The 20,280-nt window shown below is 39.6% G+C and overlaps 1 protein-coding gene across 4 annotated transcripts in view; it reads left to right on the top strand.

The window, feature by feature from the left end:
- The window catches only part of Atp6v1a (ATPase H+ transporting V1 subunit A), a 51,277-nt gene extending 31,203 nt beyond the window's left edge, over positions 1-20,074 (top strand). For all 4 annotated transcript variants that reach the window (XM_048422337.3, XM_048422338.3, XM_048422340.3 and 1 more), the window contains 7 exons: positions 6,754-6,876; positions 6,959-7,073; positions 8,267-8,330; positions 9,463-9,666; positions 14,337-14,431; positions 16,216-16,387; positions 17,780-20,074. In XM_048422337.3, coding sequence (XP_048278294.1) covers positions 6,754-6,876; positions 6,959-7,073; positions 8,267-8,330; positions 9,463-9,666; positions 14,337-14,431; positions 16,216-16,387; positions 17,780-17,872 — 866 coding nt within the window. In that variant the 3' untranslated portion in view covers positions 17,873-20,074. The remainder of the gene's footprint in view (positions 1-6,753; positions 6,877-6,958; positions 7,074-8,266; positions 8,331-9,462; positions 9,667-14,336; positions 14,432-16,215; positions 16,388-17,779) is intronic.
- Positions 20,075-20,280: the final 206 nt, after the last annotated feature.

The raw sequence follows: 20,280 nt of genomic DNA, 5'->3' as shown, positions 1-20,280 counted from the left end.
TCTTTCAAGGTCTTTGAAGAATTTTGCTGGGCATTGCATTGAATCTGTGCCTCCGTAATTATTTTAAGAGGCATAAAAGATAAGAAATTTTGTATACTTGTACACTAACTTTTCATCGTTGATCTTTCAACCATTCTGTTTATCACCTTCATTCTCCATTTTCAGGAATTATTAACTTTGTGTTTTGTTTTAAAACAATAGGTATAATATTATGTAGATGTTGGCTTTCCTGTCTGGAGCTAGTGTTCCCTGACTATGCTGTGGCTAGTTCTTTCCTTATTTCTTGTTCGACTAAACCTTCCTTTTGGAAGTTTTTTCTTGGTCCAAGGAATTTCTCTTTAAGATTGAAGTCTCATAGCTTTTTCAGGACATGAGGCAGTATTGATAACCTTAAGACTTCTCAGTCTCTGAGTGTATCTTTTATTTGGAAGGACTTTTTGGTTTCTTGAGACAGGGTTTCTCTGTGGAACTGCTCCAGCTGTCCTGAACTAGTTCTGTAGACCAGGCTGGCCTCACAGAGATCCCTCCGCTTCCTGAATGCTGGGATTAAGGCCATGAGCCACCACTGCCCGACACTTAGAAATTTGGAAAATTGTGTCTGAAACCTTTTTTTCCACTAGACATACTGGATCTCCTTCCTCTGTTTTTTACCTCTGCCATTTCCTGTCCAGTCCTTTTCTTTAGACTTTCATATATACACAAATAAATGGTGTGTTGGTGGAGACAGTTCATTGTTCGCAGCCACTCAGACTTACTTAATAGCTTAAACATCTTTCTAACTAATTTATATATCTTAAATTAACCCATTTCTATTAATCTATGTATTGCCATAAAGTAGTAGCCTACCAGCAAAGTTTTGGCAGACTTCAGTGGAGGCGTCAGTTTCCTGTGGCAGCTACATGGCTTCTCCTTGACTCCACCTTCTTACTCCCAGCACTCAGCTTAGTTTTCCCACCTAGCTCTATTCTGCCCTATCACAGGCCAAAGCAGCTTCTGTATTCATTAATCAATAAAAGCAACACATATACAGGACTTCCCACATCATCTCCCCTTTTCAGTTTAAGTAAAAAGGAAGGTTTTAACTGTAACATAGTAAAATTACATATAACAAAACAGGTATCAAGCAAGAATTAAAGTTACAATATTTATATCTACTTTATCTTTTATCATAACTAAAAAAATTACAATTATAACTATCAATTCTTCAACTCCATCAAAGACTCCAGAAGGCTATATTACCTAAGTAAACAGGAAGTGCATTGTAAGCAACTTACAAAACTCTAGAATTGACAGAGACATCTCACTGCCTGGACAGTCACTGAAAGTTCTGTAATGTTGGAGCATCCACTCTTCAGCCTATAGGCTCATAGAATCCAGCAGATTTTTCTATGAAGCAGGAAATTTGAAATTTTTTATGCCTTGTATTGACAAAGTTTATAAGTTGCTTTCTTCTATGTCCTGCAAAATGTCTAGCTGTTCTTTCATGAAGCAGAAACCCTAAAGGGACCATTTCAACTTTAGGCAAGTTCAGCAGTAATTTTTCTGTGAGTCCTGCATGTCCAGTTCATATAGAATAACATCAAACAGTCCAGGCAAGAGCAGTTTCTTGCCTAAATGGCTATCAAATTCCATAAGGAGCCTCTTTGATGCCCATCAGCCTCTTGAAGTAGATTGGTGATACCAAGATCAGATATGTCTCATTGTCATGAAAAGTCTTAAGCTCTTAAAATATTTTAAATGCCATATTCTGTAGGTCTTTGAAATGTTTGAAGATTATCTACCTTACTGAAATATATCTCTATGTATCTAGAAAACCTAACATGACTACAAACTTGACTATTATAGATGATTATCTATTAACCTTTATTTCTTAATTATATATTACCTTTTTAAATGAGCTGCACAAACACAATACCTTAATCAAGAGTAGAAGTATACATATAACAAATTTGACCTTAAATTTGTATCAATAAACCAAGATCCATACCAATGCAAATCTCAATAGCATATCCTCCTTTAAATGTAAACAAATATTTTTAAACTATATCACGTTAGTCTCGAAGGCATCTGCAGATTCTTATCCTCTGTGGAAACTGAAGCAGAGCCTCTTTTCCAAAGCAACTTATCCTCAGAATCAAATTTTGAAGTCAAGATACCTTTAAAATATTTGTGTTGGTTTAGCTTAGCAGCCTGTACAATGAATGAAATGTCTCTCTGTGCGTAGCTCATTCATGGTCAGAAAATTCAAAGAAAACACAATAATATACATAATCCAAACTCTCTGTGTATAGTCCATCTTTACGTGACTTATTTGTCTGTACTCCTTTATGACTGTCTTACTCTGTCTCTTTAAAGACGTTTTATTTTTTAAAACAATTTACTTTTTATAATTCTCTATACTCATTTTCTTCTCTCACCCAAGCCTATGTACATTTATCCAACACTGTGAAGCATTTAGAGATCTTTTTTTTTTATCTGAATCTGTCTTTATTGTGTGACCAACTCATCAGTTCTGCCTGCTTGCTCTGCCTAGTCCAACATGGTAGAGGCATGTTCATTGCCTCTTAGAGTCATACCTTCCCCCCCCCCCAGATCCAGGGTCACAGCGGGTCTGTGTCACCCTTAAGCATTTTGTAACTTGCTGCTCACAGAACAGAGTCAGAGCCCTCCATGCTGGTGATCCAGGAAGCTGCCATTTCTTAAAGGAGGCACTTAGTTTTTACTGCTAAAGCTGAGTCAGGAAACCTCTTAAAGGAGTCACATCTCTGCTTTCCGCCAGCAAACAGATCAGGAAACTGCGTTAAACTCTTGTTTTTTGTGTCTAATCTAGAATTCCTTTTCAAGCTCTCTCACGTTTTTAAGTGGAGTTTGTTGGCCACATTGGTGCCAGTTTGTTCAGCACACATATGGAAGGACTTCCCACATCAATGGTATATGTTCTTAGTGTTGCTCCTTCATTTCTCTAGTAGTTTTATTTTTCTTCCAGGTCTTTGTTGAGTTCGGTGAGGTCATAAACCTGCTCATCTTGTTAGATGAGATGTGGAAGGATGCATGATTAAGGTTTTCTTTTTACTTCACTGTGGTCACTCTTTTGATCTGTTCCTTGGCAGGTCCTTTGCTGTCACTTTGCTTCCTTCTCTGTTGCTCTCATTTAAGTATCCCGTGCTAGTACTTACTACCATTACTCCTCTTTGTAAGAGTCACGTGGAACTGGCTGTGACTGCTGCAGGGGAGCAGGAATTCTTCACGGCTACTCGTGAAGTTTGTTATGCATGCAGTTATGTAATTATTTTACGGTTTCTCTTCAGTGAACAGCAAGCATTGATAGTGAATTCTTTCTCCTCTACCCTGCCTCGCCCATTTTGTGTAATAGAAATAAGGAGTAGGGAGTGCCTGCATGAGCTGAGTTTTGCCTTTCTAATTCTCCTCCATGCCAAAATTGGCCCAAGGAACATCTGACACTGGCAATTTTGAGTTTGTGTAGCTTCAGGTGAATTTGTTTTCTTTTCTTTTTCTTTTTCTTTTTCTTTTTTTTTTTTTTTTTTTGAGACAGGGTTTTTCTGTAGCTTTGGAGCCTGTCCTAGAACTAGCTCTTGTAGACCAGGCTAGCCTCGAACTTACAGAGATCCACCTGCCTCTGCCTCCCAGGTGCTGGGATTAAAGGTGTACGCCACCAAGGCCCGGCTTCAGGTGAATTCTTGATGCTACATCACATCTGTATTTGTTTTCATTTATTTAGATCTTTTTCCTTGTTTTTTTTAGCATAGGGTTAAATGTGTCTTTGCCTTAGACACTGAATTTGTAAAACTGTTTTTTTTTTTTAACCACTTTAAGACAGGAAATATGCCTCATTCTTTTATATGGCTGCAGTTTCCCTTTATATGGGTAGACCATAGGTGTAATATTTTAAAATTGCATTTTAAATACAATTTTATTTATTTAAATAATATTTAAATAAATATTTATTTAAATGGTGGTGTTTGAGTGCAGTGCCTGCAAAGGCCAGAGGAGGGCATCATATCCCTTGGAGCTGAAGTTAGAGGCCACCCAACTGGGTGCTGGAAACTCAAACAGCATATTCTGCAAGAGCAGTAAGTGCTCTTAACTCTACACCATCTCTCTAGCCTCAGTAATCATACTCTAACCAGCATCTTTGTGGTGAAAATTGCATTATGGTCTAATCCTGATAGCCATTTCAGTGACGCTATAGCTATGAGAAGAATTCTGTTTCTCACCTTCACCAGTGCTGATTTGATTAGCAAACACATAAAGCTTAAAGCAGTAGTACAGTGAACACTCAAGTACCTAGCACTTGAAATTGATAATTGACTTTTTTATTATTATTTTTATTGAGCTATATGTTTTTCTCTGCTCCTCGCTCTTACTCTTGCCTCCCCTTCAACCTTCTCCCATGGTCTCCATGCTTTCAGTTTACTCAGGAGATCTTATCTTTTTCTCCTTCCTATTTAGATCCATGTATGTATCTCTTAGGGTCCTCCTTGCTGTCTAGTTTCTCTGGGGTTGTGACCTGTGGGCTGGTTTTTCTTTGCTTTATGTCTAAAAGTTACTTATGAGTGAGTACATATGATATTTATCTTTCTGGGTCTGGGTTACCTCACCCAGTATGATGTTTTCTAGATCCATCCATTTGCCTGAAAATTTCAGGATGTTATTATTTTTTCCCACTGTGTAGTATTCCATTGTGTAAATGTACCACATTTTCCTTATATATTCTTTGGTCAAGAGGTATTTAGGTTGTTTCTGGGTACTGGCTATTACAAATAATGCTGCTATGAACATAGTTGAGCAATGTCCCTGTGGTATGATTGAGCATCCTTTGGATATATACCCAAAAGTGGTATTGCTGAGTCTTGAGGTAGGTTGTTTCCTTCTTTTCTGAGAAATCGCCATACTGATTTCCAAAGCGGCTGTACAAGTTTGCACTCCCACCAGCAGTGCAGGAGTGTTCCCTTTACCCTGCATCCTCTCCAGCATAAGTTGCCATCAGTGTTTTTGATCTTGGACACAATGATTGACATTTTACCAGTTGTTACTTTATTACACCCTAGTCAATCTGTAATGTTAAGTGAACTAACCTCTTTTCCCATGTATGTTACCCATGGAAAAACTCTGCCTGCTGTCAGTTTTCCATTGATGGTAATTTGGATGATTTATGAAAGCTTTTTGATCAATGAAGATACTGCTTTTTTCCTAAATCTCTTAGTACAACTCCGTTGTTTTTTTTGACATCCCACCTCATGCAAGGGTCCAAACCCCATTCCCTCACGCTATCCCCAGCTTCACCCTTTGGGTTTTGTCTGAGTTGTTGGTTGTTCTATTTTTGGTTTTTCTTTGAAGGCAGTGAATCCATATGTAGGTCATGAGAGAGGTCTTCATTACTTGTGTCTGTTTATCTTTTCTGTGAAGTATCTAATAAAGCATACAAGTGTTGCTAACATTTCATCACAGACCTAAAACACATCTGTGTTTATATAAAAACTCTGTTCTAAACATTAGGTTGGATAGCTGATGTGTTTTTAAGCCTAAATATTAATAAGTAACATTTCCTAAAGACTTGTTTCTGAAACTATTTTATATTGTGCTTAGTGCTTTTGTTCTGACTCTCACTGTGATACATAGTAAATGCTGATTTGCAGCAATATTTTCTCTTTGCTTATTTGAGCTTTTTTGGTTTGGTTTGGTTTGGTTTTTGGGTTTTGTGGGGGAGCATTTCTTGCTAAAACAAATGCATTAGGTTTGGAAACACTGACAGTATAACCATAGCTGTACATTTCTATTACCTTAAAGTTGCATGTAGTAAATATTTTTGGAAATCATTTATATGTATTTTATTTTCTTTAATATATGTAAGTATATAGGTTAAGCTTTATTCCATCTTAATAGATTAGAATTGGAATGTTTTGGCTAAGACAAATAACAGCAAAAATCCAGAAACTTCTTTTCTTTGTATCTTACTTTATAAGGCAAGGTTGGGGCTACGCATCAGGGATTTGGAGACTTGTGGTAGTCCTCGTGTCGACAAGCTTAGTTAAATAGGTGTGACTGACGTGTGGTCAAGTCGGGCTTGGAAATTTATTTCAGTTAGAGCCGGACATAAACCCTTTTCCTGGCTTCTAGACTGTGCAGAGAAGGGTTGGCTGTGGCACGAAAAAGTCCTCAAATTCCAGTTATTCATCATAGTAGATGCTATTTTGAGTGGCTGGGGTACCCCTTCTCATTCTGTGCTGAAGTCTGGGTCAAAAGTGACTCCTTGGTCTTCAGCACATGCTCTGAGGGCTTTGGGAAGTTTAGAAAAATGCATAACCTGCCTGTCTGTGGAACAGAATTTTTTTTTTAAGATTTATTTATTATATATACAGTGTTCTGCCTGCATGTGTGTCTGCAAACCAGAAGAGGGCACCAGATCTCACTACAGATGGTTGCGAGCCAGCATATGGTTGCTGGGAATTGAATTCATGACCTCTTGAAGAGTGTGCAGTGTTCTTAACCGCTGAGCCATTTCTCCAGCCCTGGAACAGAATTTTTAATAACATCCTGTTAGATTGAGGTCTGTTACATGGTATTATCTAAATGGAGAGGATGCTTAGAAATATGGCTAAGCTGTATGCCTAGAAGAACAAACTTGGAAATGGCTAACAAGATGCTTAATATGCCCACTGTTTTAAAGTTCTTAGGGACAAACAGTCAGTAGTTTGTATCCTGGCAGAGTAACTCAACATCTTCTCAATTTAGGAATTACGCTATCAGAATATTTCCGTGACATGGGCTACCACGTCAGTATGATGGCTGACTCTACCTCTAGATGGGCTGAGGCCCTCAGAGAAATCTCTGGTCGCTTAGCAGAAATGCCTGCAGGTAAGTCTCATGTTGTTGTCACTGGGAGGATTTTAGGGGCTAGCTTAGAACCCCCTTTTAAATTTCCCCTTTTGTCTTTCAGATAGTGGATATCCTGCATATCTTGGTGCCCGGCTGGCCTCTTTCTATGAACGAGCAGGCAGAGTGAAATGTCTCGGGAACCCTGAAAGAGAAGGAAGTGTCAGCATTGTAGGAGCGTAAGCAGCCGAACTGTTTGTTTCTTTATTTGTTTATTTTTCAATGGAGGCATGGGCTTACTAGTCGCCCAGGGTGGCCTGGGACTAGCTATCTTGCCTTTGCCTACCAAGTTCTAGGATGCAGACATGTACCACCATGCCCAACTTATGCTGTTTACTTCTTGAAAGAAAAGGAAGTTACTGATTTTTAAAGAGAGGGACTAGGACAATTGATCAGTCAGGAGAGGGTGTAATAGGGCACTCTTTTGTTTGTTTGTTTTTTTCAAGGCAGACTTTCTTTGTGCTGCTGACTATTCCTGGAACTCACTTGGTAGACCAGGCTGGCCTCAAATTCTGCCTGCTTCTGCCTCCCGAATGCTGGGATTAAAGGTGTGCACCACCATGCCTGGCTAGTAGGAAACTTTAATCCCAGCACCCCTACATCTATATGGGAGGCAGAGATAGGAGAATCACCAGAAACCCCCAAGATGGTATACACAATGGCAAAAAAAAAAAAAACTCTCTCAAACAAGGCAAAGACTGAACGCAGGGTTGTCCCCGGACGGCCGTGTGTGTTCCCTGGTACACATGCTACACGTACACCCACCTCTGAAAATCTCTATGCACAAAAACTGTTGGTTTTTTTTTTTTGTTTTGCCTGTTTGTCTTTTTTTTTAAACAGAGCTTGGGTATAATGTGCTTCTTGCTTACGTGCTTAGGCATGAAACTTTAGATTCCATTTCTAGCAACAAAAACAAATTTTTTAAAAAAGTTAATGTTCTGCCAGGTCGTTTGACACATGCCTTCAATCCCAGCACTGTGGCAGAGGCAGGCAGATTTCTGGGTTTAAGGCCAGCCTGGTCTACAGAGTTAGTTCCAGGACAGGCAAGGCTGAAAAGAGAAACCCTGTTTCAACAAAGCAGAACAAACAAACAAACAAAAGGTTAATGTTCATATATCATTTTTATAGATGTTTCAATGCCTTTGTCTAATTTTCAAATATTTATTTTTCATGAACATTTGATGGAGGGGGGATTCAAAATAGAATTTCTCTATATAGCAGCCCTGGCTATCCCAGAACTCACTGTAAACCAGGCTGGCCTCGAACTCACAGAGATCTTTTTGCCCCTGCCCCCTGTGTGCTGGATTACAAGGGTGTGCCACCATCGCCCAGTCACAAACATTTCTAATGACTGTATTCGTTTTTAATCTAGAGTTTCTCCGCCTGGTGGTGATTTTTCTGATCCCGTCACATCTGCTACTCTGGGTATTGTTCAGGTATGTCTTTCCCCCTGCCATACTGCAGCTGTAATTTAACTGAGTGATCATCAGATATTTAATTTAGTCACTAAAGAATTGGTAGCAATAAAATGTTTTAATAGCATCCTTAATATTGTGAAAGTTTAATACATTCTGTTTTCTTAGTTCTTAACAGTCTGTAATAAACAACAGAAGTCTGGAAATACATCCAGGTAGCAAAGTTTTCTCTAATTAGAGAACGAAGTAGGCCCAAAGCTGCATAATGCCAGAATATCACAGTACAGTCGGAAGCAGATGGATCCATCAGAAAGTGGGGTCTTCAACCTGACTCCGCTCTCATTACTCTGCCCTTACCTAGCCTAGTAGTCTTCTGCATCTTGAGAGCGAGCTTGGAAAATGTGGTTTCTGCCTAGACGGTTGTTTACTTGAGTCAAGGCATAAATTTTACTGGATAGCTAGTCATTAAAGAAGCCTAAATAAAAGCTGTCTGTGAATCAGAGCTATAGTAAAACAACGTTAATATGTTCATGAGTCTATCTTTATGTAGGAAGAATCTTTCTCGGTTTCTGCCAGTATCAGGTGAAACAATAGAGACTAGTTCTGCAGTTATTAAAGTCTTTAATATTTGCTAAATTTTGGATTTTAAATTGAGTGGGGGAATTGGAACAAAGTTATCAGTCCATAAAGTATCTGAGAATATGGCCTCTAAAATGAATGTCAAATATTATTTAATTGACTCACTATGATAAGGACTTGAATTCATCAGAACATTTTAGGAATTTTACTCAAGGTAAATGACTGTTCCATCTCAATCAGCCTTTCTTGTTCTTCTGTTCTTATTTTAATAATCTTTAATTGCACCCATCTTCCTTTTTACTATCACATTTGATGTAGTTTTAAGGAAATTGCGATAGGCTTGATTTGTAGATACTACCCACCTGGAAAATTGAGAAATGTGTCTTTTAGTTAAGTTTGGTTTTTGCACATTTTATTTGCATATTTATATTCGCACATATATGGATATTATATTTATATATGCTAATATTATACGTAATTGGCTCAAGGAGTTAAAAGGTGCTTATTGGGGACAAATAGATATACTGCACTACTTTGTAAAAGAAAAATCTAATTTTTCTTTTTTTAAAATCAGGTGTTCTGGGGCTTAGATAAAAAACTAGCTCAACGCAAGCACTTCCCCTCGGTCAACTGGCTCATCAGCTACAGCAAGTACATGCGTGCTTTGGACGAGTACTATGACAAACACTTCACAGAGTTCGTTCCTCTGAGGACCAAAGCTAAGGAGATTCTGCAGGAAGAAGAGGACCTGGCAGAAATTGTGCAGCTTGTGGGGAAAGTGAGTTAGAGCGGGGGCTGCCCTGGGGGGTTATACCAGTGCTAACACTTAGGTCTGCACGTGCTTGCCTGGCTGGTATTAACGGCTCTGGCTAATCTCGGTGCTCAGAGCCGGAGGTAGGGAGAGTGCCACAATTATGAGGCCAGTTTGCTCTGCTGAGTAAGTTCTAGGTTATTGTGGGCTGTGAGTATGAGATCATGTCTCAAAACAAGCAAAAGTCTTAAATGTGAAGTACTTTTTAAACTAATTAAACCTTTAAAATTCCGTATAGCATTTAGCATGGTTCTTGATTCATGACAGGAGAAAACAAGACACCCATCACCAATCAAATTCAATATAAAATAAGGGCCAGTTAACATCATTTTTGTAGGAGCACTAGAACTGGGAATAGGATCAGATCCTAGTTCCTCTAATAATTACCTATGTGACTTCAATAAGTGACGTATATTCTATAGCCTATATCTAGGTAGGAAGATATTATAAATACGCTTAGTCGTTAAATCTCACAACGTGAATGATTTCTCAGGTTATACACAGGACTAACCAGGACTTACCCCTCCCCACTCTTTAGATAGATTATTCCTATGTAATTCAGGTGAGCTTCACACCCATAATCCTTATGTCTCCACCTCCTAAGTACTGAGCTTAATGGTGTGTGCCACTATGCGAAGGCCTGTTATTTATATTGTGTTGTTAAAATAGCCTCCTAAGTTTTCTAACAAAGGATAATATTATTATATAGCTATCATCTATAGCATATATTACACATCTAGTATTTACAGAGTATTGTGATCCTCTCTAAGGAGCAAGAAATAGGCCTGCAAAGCCAGATAAAGACAATTTGAGAACATTTTGTTTATGAATATTGATAAAAATATTAAGTATTCACTTCTTAAACCTAGTAGGGCATTACAAATACAGCCCCATCATAAACAAGCAACCTTTAGCAAATGTGGCACAGAAAATGTATCATTAGGAACAGGGAAGATGACTCAGTCAGTGAAGTGCCTGCTGAGCAATCACAGGCACTGAGTTCAGATCCCCATCACCCATGGAAAAGCCAGGTGTGATGTGTGTACCTACAATTCCAGCATTGCGGAGGCAGGGACAGGAGGGTCACAATTCTACTGGTAAATCTCAAATTCAGTGAGAGTAAAGTTAAAGTGGAAAACAGTTGAGGGAGACACCCAATATCCACTTCTGGCTCCCGCATGCACACATGCAAAATTGTGTACACACACACACAAACATATACATTTATACACAAAACATAATGCATCAAAACAGTATAAATAATGTCATAGGAAAATGATATCTCAACCCATATGTAAAAAATATTTGATGTTTACTATTACAATTTTAGAACTCTCTTACAAAACAAGGAATAGAATTTTTAACTCTGTAAAAAGTAATATGCAAAGCTCCACATGCTAGTGTGTGCCTCTGTTTTACAGCTACTGGGGTCACAGAACAGAAAAGGTATTTGAGCCCTGGAGTTTGATAGTAGCCCAGGCAATACAGCAAGGCCCTATCTTAAATAAAAAATGATGACAGGAAGGCTGGACTGGTGGTTAAGAACCCTTGCTGCTCCCACAGAGGACCTGGTACAGTCCCAGCGCCCATGCTGGGCCTCTCACCACTGCCTGTAATGCCATTTTCTGACCTCTGCATGTGTTCACACACAAACAGAAGTGCACATGTGCTCACACACATGCACATAAATAAAAGCTAAAATAAATTAAGAGCAAAAAAGCTGGGGAGATAGTTCAGTGGGTGCGTGTTGTGAACACACGCGCTGTGCAAACGTGAGCACCACAGTTCAGCTTCCCAACACCCATGCAAAACCAGGTATGGCTGCACACCTGTAACCCTGTAACCCGGACAGTGAGGGCAGGGACACACAGATTTGAGACGCTTACCAGCTAGCTTACCTAGCCAAAGTGGCAGGCTTCTAAATTAACAAGAGACGCTGTCTCAAGAGCATAAGGGAGAATAATAGAGAAAGAAACACAGTGTCCTCTGGCTCCCACATAGGCGTGTACATGTGCACAGTCACGTACATGCTACACACAATAAATGAAAATACAAAGAATATACTAAAACATGGGGGAATGTTTTACTAATAGACAATGGAGAAATTTCAGATCCTTTTCTTTTTAAAATCAAGATTAAGACTACAATGCTTCCTGGGCAGTGGTGGTACACACCCCTTAATCCCAGCACTCAAGAATCAGTGGCAGGCTGATCTCTTGAGTTTGAGGCCAGCCTAATCTACAGAGTGAGTTCCAGGACTGCCAGGGCTACACAGGGAAACCCTGTCTTGAGCGAATGCTTACTATCACTGTGTTCAATTGAATATGGAAATTCTGAAGGATAACGTAAGAAAATTGTTGGCTCAGAGGTTAAGAGCACTGACTGCTCTTCCAGAGGTTCTAAGTTCAATTCCCAGTAACCACTAGGTGGCTCACAACCATCTGTAATGAGATCTGGTGCCCTCTTCTGGCCTGCAGCAGACATGCAGACAGAATACTGTATACATAATTAATAAATAAATCTTTTTTTTTTTAAAAAAAGAAAACAAATCTTAAAAAACTTTTTGTTATCTAGGATTAGAAAAGAACTTCTTAAGTTTTCTTTGAGCATAACATCAAGAGAAAACAGCTCTAGAGCTAGAGAGAGAACTCAGTGGTGAAGAGCGCTTGCTCTCCTTTCAGAGGTTCCCAGCACTCGCATGGCGGTTCCTAACTGTAACTCCTGACTGGGGAATCATATACTTTCTTCTGGCCTCTGTGGACACCTGGTACATGTTGGTACAACAGACATATATGCAGGCAAACATACACATGAAATAAGATGTAGTAAGTTTTAAAGGAAGTTTTCAGTAAATAAAATTGATGGTCTACTTTTTAAATTGTAACCAAAGGGTAGAGCAGACAGATGAGAAAAGAAAACCAGAAATATTACAAACCTGTGTGCAATCCTTCAAACAGCGATGACATACCAGTCTACACTAATTTGAGTACAAGAATTGTCCAGCTGGTTGTTGTCAAGTAGTGTGGGCTGCAGGACTGGTATACCATTGGTAGTATATCATTTGGAGTGGCCATTGCAGACAGAATTTGCTGGGTGCCTTGAGTGCTTAGGATTTATAGTAGTAGAAAGTAGATGAAAGTTCAGTCCCCTCTACCAGGGCAAAGACAGAGGTAAAGAATGGAGGATGTGCATACAGAATGAAATTGCCAGAGTTGAAAGAAGTGATTATATATCCCAGAACAGCATGGTAGATTTTAAAGTCAGCCAGTCAGAAACACTAGGGAACGTTTTAAATAATGAGAAATATTTTCACAAAACAAAATATGCGTTATTTCATAATTTAAAACAAAAACATATCAAGCTTAATATTTAAGTATGGTTGAAGAACGAAATAGAGATGAAAGAGAAAGTGCCTGGAACTTCCTGAATTTGTCCCTTTTTCCTCCTGATAGTGATCCCAGTAAAAATGGTACTATCTTGTGGCTGGCCAGGTGGTTGCTAACAGCAGGACATTTGGGGCAGTGGTACTTACAGGTTGAAGAGCTCTGTAACTTAGCTTGCTTACCAAGAAAACAATACTCAGATAAGCAAACTTAACTATCCATCATTGTTCTAAACGTCCTGTAATGTTAACAGAGCAACTCTGTGGACTTTGTAGATTTCTCTCAAACAAGCTTAAAAGCTGAATTCAAATAATAGAGTCAAGGTAGGTTGTAAAAAAGTTCTTTTAAAAAAAGGGTATGGGGCCAGGTGGTAGTGTGGTGACACACTCCTTTAATCCTAGCACACACAGGTGCACACATACACATTGGTGCTTTTAAAGAACAGTCAGTGATAGTGAGATGACTCAACGGTTAAGAGCACTTGTTCTTGCAGGGTTAGATCCCAGTACTCACATGGCAGTTCATAACCATCCATAACTCCAGTTCCAAAGTATCAGTGCTTTCTGACCCCTGGGAGTCAGGCACACACATAGCATACATATATACATGCAGGCAAAGCGCTCGTACACATAAAATAATGATTTTTTTAAAAATTAGTAATCTTGCATATTCATGTTCATAGGAGTATTATTATCCCCATGGCCAAGAGTAAAAGTGGTTCAGGTGTCCACCTCCTGGTGAACGAGCAGACAGATCCCTTAGTCACTGCTACAACGCAGATGAATGAGGACATTGTAAATGAAATACGCAAATAGTGTATGGTTCTACTGCTATCAGCTGTCTGAAAATAGTGTATGGTTCTACTGCTATCAGCTGTCTGAAACAGGGTGAAAAGCAGTGCGCCTTGTGGGCTTGGAGTTTCTGGTGTCAAGATAAAGTGTTTGACTGTGCTAGTGCTTTACACTACTGAAGAACCTCGAGAAGTGCAATTCAGACCTGCCTGAAACTCAGTCTGCCATCGGCCTAGCCTGGGGCTCACTGCAGTCCTCTGCTTCAGCTGGCCAAGTACGGACATCATAGGCATGAGTCACTCTGGATGCTAATTTTATATCATGTACTGTCTTACCACTGTTAAAAATCAAGAATTTATTAGTGATAAGTAATTGTGTGTTGGTACCTGCTTGCTGATTGATTTTGTTGTCATTGATCCCACCAGTGGGATGAAATTTCTTAAAGTATCCTTTTGTTTTCTAGGCCTCTTTAGCAGAGACAGATAAAATCACTCTGGAGGTAGCAAAACTTATCAAAGATGACTTCCTACAGCAAAATGGGTACACTCCTTACGACAGGTATGCTGGGCTGATTTTCTTCCCCTCTTCCCCCTTAGACAAGGTTTCTCTGTGTAGCCCTGGCTGTCCTGGAGCTCACTCTGAGACCAGTCTTACCTCTAACTCTCAGAGATCTGACTGTCTCTGTCTCCAGAGTGCTGGAATTAAAAGTATGTACCAGCACACCAGGCCTAATTTCCTCTTTTCTAATGTATTTTTGTTTGTTTTATGTGCATTGGTGTTTTACTTGCATGTGTGAGGGTGTCAGATCTTGGAGTTACAGACATTTGAAGACTTTCTGTTGTATTTTGGCAAAGAAGCTGCTTGCACATTGAAAACTTCTTCATACAAATACATTCTGACTCAGTCTATTGCTTGTTCGGTATGTTTATAGCAGACATCTAATGTGCCCCTGCATCGCAGTTTGCTTGTTAGTCAAATTCTGCCGTTTTCATGCACACAAATGTCTGTAACTAGAGTGAGTTATGGATTTGTGTGCAGACCTGGGGAGCACCCCCTGCCTCATCTTTCTTTTCTGCTGCTTTCTCTTGTCTTTGCCCAAGTATACGCTTTGTGCTACCCCTGCCTAATTTCATCAGGATCCCAAGCTTCTTGCTACAGAAGATCTTGTTGAGATCCCGTCCTACCCTCTCCCACCCCTGCCCAGTGCCTGCTTGTTTTCATTCTCTACTAGTGCAGTAGCTTGGTTAGACAACCTATTTCCTTTCAGCATTGAGAATTTGAGCCTGTGTCTTAAGCTAACCTTCTCTCTCCTAAATCATATTTGACTCCATCAAAGACCAAAAAGAGCTAGGGAACTGGCTCAATGTACCTGATTCCGAGCCCTCTGAATCCATACAAAGCCAAGCACAGTAGCACACATACCTTACTTCCCTGATAGCGAGGCAAATGCTGTCGGGCCTGCAGAAGCTAGTGTGGTGTACACAGTGGTGGACAGAAGAGACTCTGTCTCAGAGAAGGTGAAAACTGAACAAGTAGGAGTAATCAGAATGGAGTGGACATAAAAAATAAGTCAGCATGTCAGTTAGCATCAGAACTCTGATCTGTCCTGAATGAACCGCCATATAAAGAAAAGAGGGACAGAATTCTTCAGAAAGACTGTATTAAAATACATGGAATTGAACATTTGCTTGTGTGTGTGTGCGTGTGTATCTGCGCACACATGCTTGTGTCTATGCTTTTTAAAGGTATGGGTAGGCTGGGTGGTGGTGGTGCACGCCTTTAATCCCAGCACTCGGGAGGCAAAGGCGGTGGATCTCTGTGGGTTCAAGGCCAGCCTGATCTACAAGAGCTAGTTCCAGGACAGGCCCCAAAGCTACAGAGAAACCCTGACTCGAAAAACAAACAAACATAAACAAGTATATGTAAATAAAACTGAATATACTAAAGGGCACTGAAGGTTGGGGGTAGCTTACTTGGCATACTCAAGACCCTCAGTTCAGCATAGTGAAAAGAGAGGGGGGACTGGGGAGACAGGGTTACTTCGGCAACTTTGAATTCTCTGCTTTCCTATTATTCATTAAACCTTATCTCTGATCACAAGGAGTCTTTACAACTCAGTTGCTTTACCACTTGAGTTACATATTTAACTACTTGTACCAAAACAGACTGCTGACAAGCCATTGGAGTGTGACTGTGCTGCTTCACTGTGTTCTGTTTAATAGTTAGAAACAGAATATATGTTTAAAGACACTAATGACTGGTAATTCATAGAGTTTCATTTGCTAAAAGTGTGAGTTTGCTTTGTCGTTTTTGCTAACTGCACTATTATTCATTTTCCCCAGGTTCTGTCCATTCTATAAGACAGTGGGGATGCTGTCCAACATGATTTCATTTTATGATATGGCCCGTAGAGCTGTTGAGACCACTGCCCAAAGTGACAATAAAATCACATGGTCCATTATCCGTGAGCACATGGGGGAGATCCTTTATAAACTTTCCTCCATGAAATTTAAGGTACAGTTTCTTTCTGCTGTAGCCTTTGTTAGAGAGAAGCCAACCTTCCTCCTTCCCTCCCCTCCCTCACTTTTCTTTCCTGCCCTATTTGAGTTCCAAACCTGAGATATGAAATTTGCATTTTTCTCTTTTAAGGTTTACTTCACTTTATTTATGTGTATATATGCATTTATTGTACATCTGTGTGCCACATGTGTGCAGGTACCTGTGGAAGCCGTAAGTGGGTGTTGGATTACCTGGAGCTGGTGCTTGTGCACAGTGTGGGTGCTGGGAACTAAGCTTGGCTCCTCTGGAAAAACAGCAAGTCTTTAACTGCTAGGCCATCTCTAAGTTCCTGAAATTTGCATTTTTCATTTTACAATGCTTAGGTTGTAGAAAACCAAAACAGTCTTCCAAGTAATGGTCAAGCAGGAATCCCAATGGTAAAGGTTGTACTGTGTCGCTTTTGTAGTGCTGGAGAGTTGGCTCACCAGTCAAGAGCACTGACTGCTCTTGAAGAGGGCCTGGGTTTGCTCCCCAGCACCACGTGGTGTATCACACTCGTGAAACTCTGAGGATGTGGCACCTTTCATGACCCCTAAGGGCTCTTGCACACAAATGATATACTGATATATACTCAGGCACACCACACACATTTAAAACATGATAGTGTGTCATGTCTAAAATAAATCCTAATGCCTTTTCTCTCTGTCTTAGCGACCAGGCAGTTTAGAGTGACTTCCAGGCTAGACGGCAGTTAATTTACTGAAGTATCTGTTATCTCACCTCGCCTCCACATTCTCTAAGCAAAGTTTAACCAGTTAAGTGAACTTTCCAGTAGAAACCCACATATATGAGTGGTTTTTTAAAATATTTGATGAATTGAATTATATTGCATTATTTCTAAGTCATGATATATAAGCATATGTATTAATCACCCATTGAAAATGATGCTCTGGATATATTTATACTACAGAAACACGGACCTGGAGGTCACAAAATGGCCTAGTGGGTAGTGGTACTTGCTCCTAAGCCTGATGACCTGGACTCAGTTAGATGTGCCGTGTTGACTGCTGTGGTGCTCCAGCCTTCCACAGGAAATCCTCTGAGCTAACTCCCAGTTGTTGTGTGCACACACCGCTTATGCGTGATGCTACAGGATTTCCACTGGTGGACGCGCTGCTGAGGTTTGAGCACTGAGTGCCAGCAGCAGGCAAAATTCAAAACAGAAATAATGGGTTTGGTTTGGTTTTAGTCCATTTGCACATTTCCACTGTGAAAGAAAATGGGGTAGTTTTGACTCCTGCCTGTGATTCACCAGTGTACCTCAACCCAACCTGGTATTCCATATGTATTACATCTTAAAAATTGTTTCCCATAGGTAAATTGAATTTGTATTATTTTCTTTTTCAGGATCCAGTGAAAGATGGCGAGGCAAAGATCAAGGCGGACTACGCACAACTTCTTGAAGACATGCAGAATGCATTCCGTAGCCTCGAAGATTAGAACTGTGGTCTCTCTCCTCTGTCTCAGCAAGCTACGTGTATATTTTCCTGAATTTCTCATCTCAAATCCTTTGCTTCCATATTGTGCAGCTTTGAGACTAGTGCCTCTGTGTGTTCTCATTTGTTTTGCTGTTTCTTTGGTAGGTCTTACAAAACAAACATTCCTATGTGCCAGTGTTTGAAGGGGCTCCCTGACTTTTATCTGAGCTGGTGAATGCAGTGCTCAGGGCACACAATGACTGCGCTACTGTAAATGTGTCTGTGAGGTGGCCACCCCTTCCCTCGTCTCCATTAAACTGTAAACAGGACTGCTCATGGACTCTGCTGGGAGTGGAAGGCCAGATCTCGGTGCCCGTGGATGGGTACTTAGGGAACAGCTCTGCGTTTGTGGCCAGACCGCTACAGCTCTGTGTTTTGTTGAGTAACCGTTTTGTAAGAAATATTTCCATTTGAAAACATAAAAGATTAATGTTCCAATTATACATAGCTTCCCCCATTATCAATCAGGAGTGTTTATGGGGCACTTGGGAACTATTTTGTCTTTATAACAGGCATTTGCAAGGCTGAGCATAACAGATAATTCAGTTCCCTCTGAAAATGTGAAAGAAAGAAAGAAAGAAAGAAAGAAAGAAAGAAAGAAAGAAAGAGTCAGGTGGTCAAACTTAAATTAACATCATCTTGTTAAAGCATATTTTATTTCACTAAGAGAAATTCAATATCAAGGACTTTTATATACTCAATTATTAAGAATCTTTTTTTAAGTACAATTTAAAAATCATTGAAAATATGATCCACATCATAGCTGTTCTTTTCCTCAAACTTAGGTGGACAAGCTTCTCAGAGTGGCAGTGGGAGCTGAAATGCCACAAAGAAACATAATAGTGGTTACAGGCAGTTTGCCCCTGTAAGAACAGCTGTGCTGTAGTAATTCTTGGGGCCAGAGTGGCATTATTTTTACAAGGTACATGTGTCATGTTTGCTTGCTTGTTGAAATTCTGAAAACAGTGAGTCTACCAATTGCAGAAATATTACTTTTATATGTTTTTATTCACTGGCTCAGAGAGCTTCTCAACGTATCTGTGGTCATAGCAGCATGATAGTTTCCATTCTGTGACTAGATGAATTATTCTTGTATTTAACTGGTAACAAAAACTGGGTCATAAAAAAGAAAAAAAAATCAATTTTGTCTCACTGTTTCAGTATGTTTAAATAATAGTTTCCATGTCTGCACAATGAGGCTCATTTCTGAGAACTTGGAGAGCTAGCCCCCTGTTCGCTCTCTGGCTGACAGTGCTAGCACCATGCTTCGTCTTCAGCAGGGGGAAAGGTATTGAATATGTCTGACACTCTCAAGTACACAAGTATAATAACAAAGTATTTATTTTAAGCCTCAGTATGTTATTTAAATTATTAGGTGGTACATTTCTTTTGGTCTTTTGGGTAGACATAGTCAGTATACAGTTCGGGCATAATGTGTAAATCCTTGCGTAGTGCATGTCTTTACACAGTGGACTGCTGTTCAGGAAGGATGTTCTTCCATGCAATGTTTTAAAGACTATTAAAGGATGTTGACAGATACCGATTATGCAATGACTTGTTGACATGTGGATTAATGGTGCTGCTTAATCAGTTTGCTTCCAATGTGACTTCATATCCAGAGGCCCTGACTAGTGGAAATGAAAAAAATCTCAAAAACTCTCTACCTACCAGCAAACTAGGCTTGTGACCAGAGCGAATGATCCAAAGAAACTACTTGACCAAGTTTGGTTTTGTTGTCCTGGATTTGAGATGTGCATTATTCCTCCTTTTAAGAATGTTGATGTATGAGTGCAAAGAAACTAGAGAAACGTTGCTCAGATTTCCACTGTAACTTTCCTTTATCCACATTGTAGAGTTTTGGATTGTTCACTGATAGTGTTTCTTTAGTAAGACTATGTTAAAATACAGTGATCTTTTTAAAAGATTATGCAGTTCTATTTATTGTGCTGTGCCTGGTCCTGAGTGCAGCCAGTTAAATAAGTTTCATAAGTATTTTTCCAGTGTTAAATCTCACACCTACACCCTTTGGAAACTTCCACCCTGAACAACGAATAGAAGAGGCTTTATAAATTGCCTCCTCATCCTTAAGATTTCACTGTCTTTATGTCAAGAGTAATGTATAATTATTAAAGTCTATGAAAAATAAAAAGTGGATTTAAATTAACTTTACTTTCCTTTTTTGGGGGGAGCACAAGATCTCTTAGAAAACATTCCACTTTATATTTTACAAGTGTTACAATATGTCCTTTCGAAAATGTTTCACTTTATAGATTACTGCATCATGAGGTTGGATTGTGGCATTCACAGTAGCCTACAGTCATATCACTCGGTAGGTGGGAAGTGCAGCTTACAGAATCTTATCCCATTCTG

This window comes from Myodes glareolus, chromosome 2 (genome assembly GCF_982192425.1).
Source record: "Myodes glareolus chromosome 2, mMyoGla1.1, whole genome shotgun sequence".
In the NCBI taxonomy this organism is placed as follows: domain Eukaryota; kingdom Metazoa; phylum Chordata; class Mammalia; order Rodentia; family Cricetidae; genus Myodes; species Myodes glareolus.
The sequence above is the reverse complement of the archived record's forward strand: the minus strand, read 5'-3'. Positions and strand labels throughout refer to the sequence as shown.